The 10,443-nt window shown below is 37.8% G+C and overlaps 1 protein-coding gene across 2 annotated transcripts; it reads left to right on the top strand.

Annotated features, from left to right (window-relative positions):
* The first annotated feature begins 828 nt into the window (after positions 1-828).
* LOC128863000 (V-type proton ATPase catalytic subunit A) lies at positions 829-5,349 on the top strand. 2 transcript variants are annotated; one of them, XM_054101869.1, is made up of 5 exons: positions 829-937; positions 2,419-2,516; positions 2,585-3,282; positions 3,389-4,366; positions 4,435-5,349. In XM_054101869.1, the coding sequence occupies exons 2-5, from the start codon at positions 2,441-2,443 to the stop codon at positions 4,525-4,527; spliced, it is 1,845 nt and encodes a 614-aa protein (XP_053957844.1). In that variant the 5' UTR covers positions 829-937; positions 2,419-2,440; the 3' UTR covers positions 4,528-5,349. The 2 variants fall into 2 exon arrangements, with proteins under 2 accessions (XP_053957844.1, XP_053957843.1); XM_054101868.1 differs by having other exon boundaries at positions 870-1,035.
* The last annotated feature ends 5,094 nt before the right edge of the window (positions 5,350-10,443 follow it).

Genomic DNA, 10,443 nt, shown 5'->3' with positions numbered 1-10,443 from the left:
AGTAAGTTAATAAATAATTTTTGATGCGAAATTTGTGTATCAACATTCTGTCGGTTAAGGGTAAACCCAATGAATTTATCACTGTCTACCAGTAGTCGTATCACATCAAATTTTTGGAGATCGGTTTTTACCATCCCTCAATTTTTTTTCACTAAAAAAATCGAAAGCATAGTTTAAACTTTATGCAGCATGAACTTTATGGGTATCAACTGAAAAAAGAAAGTCGTTGTAGTTACACAAAAATCCTGCATTAAAATTGGTCGGAAGAAAAAATTACAATTAAAGTTTCGTTTACGTGTGTGGCAGATTGACCATTCGCCGATTAAAAGAACAATTTCTTCTAAATGTTGAACTTTTCAATCTGAATAAAAAAAAAAAAACATTTGGATACGCAGTAACAAGAATTATGAAATTTTAAATTTTCAAAATACACTTCTGTTTTTGAATAAAACCAGTGGCTGGAAGCTCATCATTTTGCTTCCATAACAGTTGAAATATCAGTAGAACGATGCACGCGTATATGTGCAATCTGCAATAGTTGAACAATTCGTTCAAGTAACCAAAAGCTGTTTCAATTATTTTACTTGAAAAGTGTAAACCCTTTATTCACTTTATTTTACAAAAAAATATTTAATTAATTGTGGTAAATTTGCTAAACTTCGTAGTTGGAGTTAATATTCAAAAATTTTTCTAAAGCATCCCTGCGTTGAAAACAGCCACCAAGCAACTTCGAAAAATATTCGTATAAGAATATCGACAGATTCAATTTCGAAGTACGCTCACCGCGAGCTTTTTCTCTTGCTCAACTGCGTCGATCACTTCGACGTCGAAACTCGATGTTCGAAACAGATTTGCTGGCGACTTCGTCGATTTTCATAGTTGGTCTTGTTCTGCTGGAGAAGCGCAACGTTCGCGTAATTATTTCTATAACAAAAAAGTGAGTTGTTAGCCGCACCACTGTGTAGTGAAACATTTTATTTGCTTAACATTAATTCCAATTAACGCACATTTCTGTGGAAAATACTAGCCAGAACGGTAATTATTGCGTTTATCGTAGGGCAATTCATAGTGATTTCTGATTAGATAACAAAAACTGGGTGGAGGCGCTACATAGTTTAGAAATTATTTCTTCAAATTACCGCAACCAAAGCGAATAGTGATAAAAAAAACTTTTAAAAGTGATTTTGTTAAAGCAAAAACAAGTAAAAATCGTTAAATTCTACGCGCAAGTCAAGAGAAAAGCGAGTAAAATTAAGTGAGGTTGTTTGAGTAAAAATATGTCAGCTGACCTCGCATGTCTTGTGATCGGTGGCACATCAAAACAGTGTGAATGAACATAGTGACCACTGCTTTGGAGGTGGCTTAGCTGGAAAAGTTTGCAAATTTCTTAAATGTGGTTGAACTGCATTTGATTTGCAAATTTTAAAGGGGTATATTACCAAAAATTCAAAATGGTTGCCTGCGTAGTTTTTTTTTTATTTCGTCGATCATATTTAGTCAGCCGTCAGCTGACACTTGCAGATGACAGTAGTCTTATGATCAACGTCAAATGGAACTGTCAAAGCGTCGAAGTTCGAATGTGGATGTTGAGTTGAAACACATTCCACATATTATATTTTTGGTGTAGGACAGGAATTTGCGTATTAAAATAAAATTTAAATACTTTAGGCGAATTTAGCTTGCATTTGGTTCAACTTTCTTAGAAATTAGTGAAATGATAGATTTTCCATCGCCATTCGAACTCGATCATAAAGCTTAATCAAATGCAGCACTGCTCATTAATCGGTCACGTGAATGCAAAGCTCGCTACTAATCAGTAGAGTAAATTCGAATAGTTCAGCTACTGCCAAAATCAGGTCCCAAGTGGTAGAAAAAAACAAATATTTTACCAACTATTTCTCGAAACAAAATTGCTTTGAAATCCCTTAAGAAAATTGATCACTTCACATAAGGTGGGGAGACCATGTGAACTCTAATCAGAACTGATAAGAGAAAGTTTTTAATATCAAATTCAGCGAAGAACCGTCAGCTGACTATAACTTCTCATTTGCATTCCCTATCTGCCCACAAGCGTTAAGCAGTTTGAGTGAATTCCAAAACGTATTAATACAAAACTTCTACTTCATTAAAATGCGTATGCACAGATGCCATTTTCCAATTAATGTGGGGAACTCCATTTATTTTGATTTGGAAAGAGAAGAGACGTGAGCTTTGCACTAAGGTGTCTTGGAATTCACTCTTCTTTGCATGCTATAACTTAAAGATTTTCCATTGTTTTTTTATTTTTATTATTATTTTTGTTTTTTAATTTTTATTATTATTTTTGTTTTTTAATTTTTATTATTATTTTTTTAATTTTTATTATTATTTTTTTATTTTTACTTTTATTATTATTTTTTACTTCTTTTACTTTTCCAGTTGAACATCTAAACAAACCACAATGTCGAACCTAAAGCACTTCGATGATGAGGATAGCGAGGGCAAATATGGCCGTGTTTTCGCCGTATCCGGTCCTGGTAAGTAAATATTGCAGTACAGTTATCACTTCCTGAGAACTTACCTAACCTATTTCTAATTCATACAGTCGTCACAGCCGAGCGTATGGCTGGCTCTGCTATGTACGAGTTGGTGCGTGTCGGTTACTACGAATTGGTCGGTGAAATTATTCGTCTGGAAGGTGACATGGCCACCATTCAAGTATACGAAGAAACCTCTGGTGTAACTGTTGGTGATCCCGTGTTGCGTACTGGCAAACCATTGTCCGTCGAGTTAGGTCCCGGTATTATGGGCAGCATTTTTGATGGTATCCAACGTCCATTGAAGGACATTAACGAATTGACTCAATCCATCTATATTCCAAAGGGTGTGAACGTGCCCAGCTTGTCACGTACTCAAGCATGGGAATTCAACCCACTCACAGTTAAAGTTGGTTCGCACATAACCGGTGGAGATCTTTACGGTATTGTGCACGAAAACACATTGGTGAAACACAAGATGATCGTGAATCCACGTACCAAGGGTACCGTGCGTTACATTGCGCCATCGGGCAACTACCACATCGATGATGTCGTTTTGGAAACAGAATTCGATGGTGAGATCACCAAACACACTATGTTGCAAGTGTGGCCAGTGCGTCAGCCACGTCCAGTCACTGAAAAATTGCCCGCCAACCACCCATTGTTAACTGGTCAGCGTGTATTGGACTCGCTGTTCCCCTGTGTACAAGGTGGTACCACCGCCATTCCCGGAGCTTTCGGTTGCGGCAAAACTGTCATCTCACAGGTAAGCAATGAAAAGCTGGTATTTTTTTTTTTATAAATTTACTTTTACACTCACATCTAATATTTTTCTTTTCGCGTTGTTAAAAACATTTTGTTTTCTGTCTTAGGCTTTGTCGAAATACTCCAACTCTGACGTCATTGTTTATGTCGGTTGTGGCGAGCGTGGTAACGAGATGTCTGAAGTATTGCGTGATTTCCCCGAATTGTCTGTTGAAATTGACGGTGTCACCGAGTCCATCATGAAGCGTACCACTCTGGTGGCCAACACCTCCAACATGCCTGTCGCTGCTCGTGAAGCCTCCATTTACACCGGTATCACACTATCCGAATACTTCCGTGATATGGGTTACAACGTTTCCATGATGGCTGATTCCACCTCCCGTTGGGCCGAAGCTCTTCGTGAAATTTCTGGTCGTTTGGCTGAAATGCCTGCCGATTCTGGTTACCCCGCCTACTTGGGTGCTCGTCTCGCCTCCTTCTACGAACGTGCTGGTCGTGTCAAAGCTTTGGGTAACCCCGAACGTGAGGGCTCCGTTTCTATTGTCGGTGCTGTGTCGCCACCTGGTGGTGATTTCTCAGATCCTGTCACCACCGCTACTCTGGGTATCGTACAGGTGTTCTGGGGTTTGGATAAGAAATTGGCTCAACGTAAGCATTTCCCTTCGATCAATTGGTTGATTTCCTACTCGAAATACATGCGTGCCTTGGATGATTTCTATGAGAAAAACTTTGGGGAATTCGTGCCATTGCGTACCAAGGTCAAGGAAATTCTGCAAGAAGAAGAAGACTTGTCTGAAATTGTGCAATTGGTCGGTAAAGCTTCGCTGGCCGAGACCGATAAGATCACACTTGAGGTGGCGAAATTGTTGAAGGACGATTTCCTGCAACAGAACTCATACTCGTCATACGATCGTTTCTGCCCCTTCTACAAGACAGTGGGTATGTTGAGAAACATGATTACTTTCTACGACTTGTCCCGCCACTCTGTCGAATCGACGGCGCAATCCGAGAACAAGATCACATGGAATGTTATCCGCGAAGCTATGGGCAACATCATGTACCAGCTGTCGTCCATGAAATTCAAGGTTAGTGTGCAAGAAGCATTTAGCATTTCTCACATTTTGTTAACGCACTTCCGTTTCTAATATTACAGGATCCAGTGAAAGATGGTGAAGCCAAGATCAAGGCGGATTTCGAGCAGCTGTACGAGGATATGCAACAAGCCTTCAGAAACTTGGAGGATTAAGATGCTTCAGCCATTCCACTTATATCTGCTTTAATTTTAAAATGTACTAAAAGACAAGGACCCTATCATATTGTTATGTAGATTAATTAATCGAAAGTCATGTAGACGTGTCATCCCCAGCAGCAATGAAACAAAACCAAAAGTGAAAGTGGCACAAAATATTCCTTTGTAAAAGACAAAATCAAGCATTCCAAACTGTAGCGTTGAAAAAAGTGCAATTAAGACATTAACTGTTATTATTCCAGCGATTTCCAGCAAAAATGTAAAAATGAAAAACAACATTCCGACTTTTCTGGTGTTTTTACATACAAATGTATTAAATGAAAAATGAACTGTTAACTGCAGGCAAAAATTTGAAAACACAAACAAACGTCCTAATATGCACTTCCAATATTATTGTTAACATTTGTATTTTTTTTTTTTTTTTGGTCTGGAATGTATACTGTGCACATATGTTGTTTACACACACACGCACACGTATACGCAAAAAGAAGACGTGCTACTGCAAGCAAATTGGGTATTTGCTATCCACAAAATGCGCATTCGATTTATAGAAAATATCCATAGCAGTCAAACGTGCGGATAAATGCCAGCTTACATAGACATATACATACATATTTAAATGCATACCCGTAGTATTATTTGTTTAAATGAATTTCTTGTTTGTCAAAATCTAAATGTATTGTTTTCGCTGCTAACAGCTAGCCTTCGTTTGTTGAATGTAATGTAAATAATTACCTTATTAAAAATGTATTGTGAAAAGTGCATTCTGAAATAAAATGTGCAGCCTCGAGCTACATTTTACTGTAAACAAACGCAAAAGCTCTACTGCAGCCACTTTTATTTTGCATTGGCAAGTATTTGATGGAACAGAAATTTTATGCCGGTTGGCATCAAGAATAATGGAATCATGAAGTACCCGATTGCGCCTTCCGAATTCGCCGTGTCGTAAGAGTTCATTGGTAAACAAACAGAAGGAGGGGGCTTACTTGTTTGAAAAGAAGAAGAGTAGGCGAATGCAGTGGAAGCAATCAAACACAAGAGATTATGCACACACACACACTTTCTTGCTACGGCGTCTTCCGCATAAAAACGCAAACAAACTGCATTTAGAGGATTTGGGTATATTCAGAAACGCATTATAAATGCGCAGTAATTGCAGCGCTGGCAACACTGCCAATGTGACAAGTGATGCAATTGATAGATTTGTTGACGATTTGCAAAAAGATTTGTTGCATTTATGAACGCGTTTTACACTAAAATGGAAGTATTATTGAGTTTAGTTGTTGACGATATATTTGAAGTAAAAAGTGATAGTTTTTTGTTGATTTGTTGCATTTATGAACGCGTTTTACACTAAAATGGAAGTATTATTGAGTTTAGTTGTTGACGATATATTTGAAGTAAAAAGTGATAGTTTTTTGCTAAATTTAATAAAAAAAAGACGTGTAAAGCTGAAAAGAAGATCACATATAGTAAGATGTTCATTAAAACGAAAAATTCCCAAAAATAAATCTTTTTTTCCAGCAAGACTAATGCTAATGCTTTTTAATTTATTGTGATTGTAATTCATTATTTTTCCAATTTTCAAAAAAAAAAAAAAAAAAAAAAATATTTTTTTGAAACAATTGGAAAATTTTCGCTGCGCGATTTGCCCGTCTATTTTCAAATCTTTATTCACTTTTTTTATTTCTTCCGCCACCTTATTCCACAAAACACTCTTTTTCCTCCTCCCTGAAGCAAATTCACTTTCCATGCTCAGTCGGACTCTGAGAAGCAACTTTACTTCCGATGTACTTAGATAATCGCTAAAATCAAGAAAAATGTAATAAAATATTGTTTTAATAACGTATATTTAATATATCTTTGCATTAAAAGCTAAACAAATTAGTTTTATAATCACTTTTCATCAGACATCATATTAGCGTAATCAGCGGCAGTATTAAAATTTTTCCTGCAAATAATGCGTGACGTTTGATACAAAAATGGTGTTTTGGAACGCGATGCATTTGCAGTACTGCCATATTTGCATTTCTGAACGCATTGCCAACACTGCAAAAGTACGTTGCGCATTATAATGCGTTTCTGAATATACCCTTTATTTAATTTGTGCTTACACAATTTAACACACGGCACTTCGTTTTCATTAGTTTGTTTAGTTTAAATCTCACAAAACTACCAAGCTTTCAATGAATATTCACAAATATCTAATTTCTCCTATTTTTGTTTGTTTTGTATTGCGAAGGGAGCTGACGTCAGACTTGTCAAAATCGCGAAAAATAAAGTAACTGTGTTTAATGGCGCCACCTTAGATACTCAATTTGCCTTGGGTTGGAATAGTAGTCCAGTTGCAAAGCGAATTGAGTACCGATGGTGGCGCCTTCCAAAAATAGTTACTTTGTTTTTGGCGATTTTTAAAAGTCTAACGTTAGATCCTTTGCCAATACAAAACAAACGAACAAAAGGAGGTGAAATTACATATGTGTGAAAATTCATTGAATGGCTTGGCGAATTCGGAAGGCACAAGCCAAGGTGGATTTAATAAGGTGACAGCATTCACCCAGCTGAATTTTTCGCCGTAGGTATGGCTTACGTCAAAATGATATGCTTTGTTTGTATGTATTGGTATGTTTACATTCGTATGTTTACATTTGCTTGCTGATTTTGACATGATGCTTGCACCAAACGCAACAACAAATACATGTAGGGTTTTACCAAGGCGAATTTATTACAGGTGACAGCAAACACATATAAGTAAAACCCTACATGTATTTGTTGTTGCGTTTGGTGCAAGCATCATGTCAAAATCAGCAAGCAAATGTAAACATACGAATGTAGACATACCAATACATACAAACAAAGCATATCATTTTGACATAAGCCATACCTACGGCGAAAAATTCAGCTGGGTGAATGCTGTCACCTTATTAAATCCACCTTGGGTTTTACTTATATGTGTTTGCTGTCACCTGTAATAAATTCGCCTTGGCACAAGCATCTATCATCTTTGGTTTACGGCGGCGTTAATGGGCTTTACCGACGCAGTTAAATCTGATTAAAATTATAGTGTGACAGACGGTTGTTAAGCGGATTAAGTATGGGGAATGTTAATGCTGCTACAACAACAACAACAAGAGCATATTTTTTTATTGACTGCCACATCACTTGGCATGCTTCAGCGGAATTCTGCACGATCATTTCCCAATTATTCACACCTTCGTCCGATTAGTCGTTGTTCCAATGGCAACGAAGTGTTGTGATTGGTTGATTTTTTCCGTATATCACTAACACAATCTTAATTGTTTCGAAATCCAACCGCTTCATGGCCCAAGTGGCGTCACCGCATCAGATGATTCTGTCAAATTCACTCAGAGCCGAATAACGGTCTGCTATGTAGCAAACCCCTAGCATAAATTGTATTAGATTGGGGTAAAAGTTCATAGCGTTTTTATATAAATTTTTTTTATTTTCCAACGATTTGTTTGCTGTTTGGCAAAGGCTAAGTATTCATTCGATAGAACTCTTTCTGTTTTACAAAGCCACGTTAATTGCATTTTTCAGTTATTTAATTTTTTATTAGTTTTGAGGCTTAGAAATGGGAGGAGGTAGAAATCAACATTTTCGACAACTGCTCTTCTTAGCTTTTCGTCGAGGTCAAAAAGCTGCCGCAGCAACCCGGGACATTTGCGACGTGTATGGAAAAAGTGTCATAGACAAGTCTACTCACGGAAAAGTTTAAGAAAATGGTGACTTTGATGCCGAGGATGGCCTTCTAAATATGATGACGAACGTCTGAAATCACTTTTGAAGGAGAAGGGGTCCCGAAACCAGTCGTGAATTGACGGAAAAAACTAACTGCGATCATAAACCGATTTTAAATCACCTTCATTCAATCGAATTTACTGAAAAATTGGGTGCCTGAGTAACTCATAAGCTCAATGGACAAAAACAAAAAAAAGCACCTTCGAATTACTTCTTAGCATCTCGCCCCCAACGAGCAACACGCGCTCATAAACAGCGCTTGTTGTACCGAATCGTCACGGCAGATGAGACATGGTGCCTGTACATCACTATGAAGCAAAGAAAGGAATGGGAGGCTCCAGGAGATACGCCAAAGCCAAGAGTCAAGCCGGAGGTGTGTTTGGTGGGACTGGGAGATCATGGATCACTGAAAAATGCTCGAAGAAAGTACCGCGAGCAACAAGGAGCTCTATATTGGCCATCCAAACCGCGTGAATGAGGTTATTCGACTGAAAAGACCTGATCGACATGGTCAAACCATACTTCTTCGCAACAACGTCAGGCCCCATGTGGCACAAGTGGTCAGAGCCGCACTTCAAGAGCTCGAATTTGAGGTCATTCAGCATCCGCCGTATTCTCCGGACCTTGCACCGACCGATTACCATCTTTTCCACTCCCTGACAAACCATATGAAGGGCGTTACGTTCGACAACAAAGAGGTCCTTAAAAACTGGCTCAACAACGGCATTAACAAATTGGCCGAGAGGTGGGAAGAGGTTATAAACAGCAACGGCGTATATATAATTGATTAACTTATTGATATAATTATTGTTGTTTGTTTTAAATAAAAGTCATCGGTAAAATAGCTACGAACTTATTGCCCTATCTTTACCTGTAAAATATTCGGACATAGCTCCGAAATACAATTGGTATGAAGTGGTATGAAACCTAGCCGCAATACGTTTAATATATTTACTGACGGACGTAGGTGCAGGGATTTATTGCGCATATCTGGACATCAGGCGGCCAATTAAGCTCCCTGTCCATTGTAGTATTTTTCAAACAGAAGTCTTTGCGGCTGCAGAAATATCGCTAGCAAGGACATCGAGCAACTCCAACATAAACCTTTAAATACGGTATACAAACACTTCGGTGCGGACATGAAAACACGGATAGACAGGAGGCGGAATAATCTAGATACTCCGAAAAGCATGTGTACACAGAATGCAGATAAATACGCCAGATTCGTAATAGCCCTGTCTAGAAAGGAAAGCAGAACTATTATAGGTATTTTGACAGCGCACAATTTGCTAGCGGCAGAGGCATAAAAGATGGCAATCGCAAACTACGATACCTGCAGATTTTGTAATGAACTGGAATAGACGGAAACTCTTGAAATCCTTCTATGTTCTTGCCCTGCATTAGCTCGAACCTGAGTGAAATGTTTAGGAGCTCTACAATATGAGAGGTTAGAATGTCTCTCGGAGTTAGAGCTTCAGAGCTTACTTAGATTCGCAAAAGACGTCGGCTTAATACAAGAAGCCTACTATAAGAAAACATCAAGGGTCAAGCTCCATCTGGTACCACTGAGGAACAATAGGTCTATGTGACGGCTTTCAGCCAGCCAGGTCAACCTAACCTAACTTATTCTCCAATCTAATAATTTTGCGTTCATGTACTTTTTCTCTCTTCGAGAACGAATTCTCGGTAATTAAGTTACTGGATAATTTTACATGGAAATACGTACAGTTAGTAACAGAAGTAAGTATACACCGGACACGTTTTCAATTTTCCCCCCATTCGATTCCTTCAAACAACCTAAGTGATAACAAAATTGTGTTTTATTTACATGAATGAAATACAAAAATCATATTTAATCCAAATAATGACAAAATTTTAAAAAGGAACAAAATTATAGCTTTTTATATTAAACTTTATAAATATTCATGCCTCAGAAGTAAGTAAAGTTCATCACATTATTAATTTGTGAAATCAAAAACATAATTAAAATCAAATCCTAGTATTTGATAGGATAACCATTAGACTTTACAATCGCTTTAAGTCGTGATGGCATTGATTTCACCAAGTTTTCAGTTACAGCTGGTGGTATTTTATTCCATTCCTCTTGAAGGACGTTTTTCAGTTGTTCCTTATTTCTAATCGGAAGTTTACGTA

This window comes from Anastrepha ludens, chromosome 5 (assembly GCF_028408465.1).
Source record: "Anastrepha ludens isolate Willacy chromosome 5, idAnaLude1.1, whole genome shotgun sequence".
Classification (NCBI taxonomy): Eukaryota; Metazoa; Arthropoda; class Insecta; order Diptera; family Tephritidae; genus Anastrepha; species Anastrepha ludens.
This window is presented reverse-complemented; position numbering and strand designations above follow the sequence as displayed.

What these genes read in the sequence shown, in the direction of transcription:
- LOC128863000 (XM_054101869.1), top strand. Translation starts at nt 2,441, where the DNA reads ATGTCGAACCTAAAGCACTTCGATGATGAGGATAGCGAGGGCAAATAT. An exon ending in GCAAAACTGTCATCTCACAG is followed by an intron (nt 3,283 to 3,388) that starts GTAAGCAATGAA and finishes TTTCTGTCTTAG; the next exon opens with GCTTTGTCGAAATACTCCAA. An exon ending in TGTCGTCCATGAAATTCAAG is followed by an intron (nt 4,367 to 4,434) that starts GTTAGTGTGCAA and finishes CTAATATTACAG; the next exon opens with GATCCAGTGAAAGATGGTGA.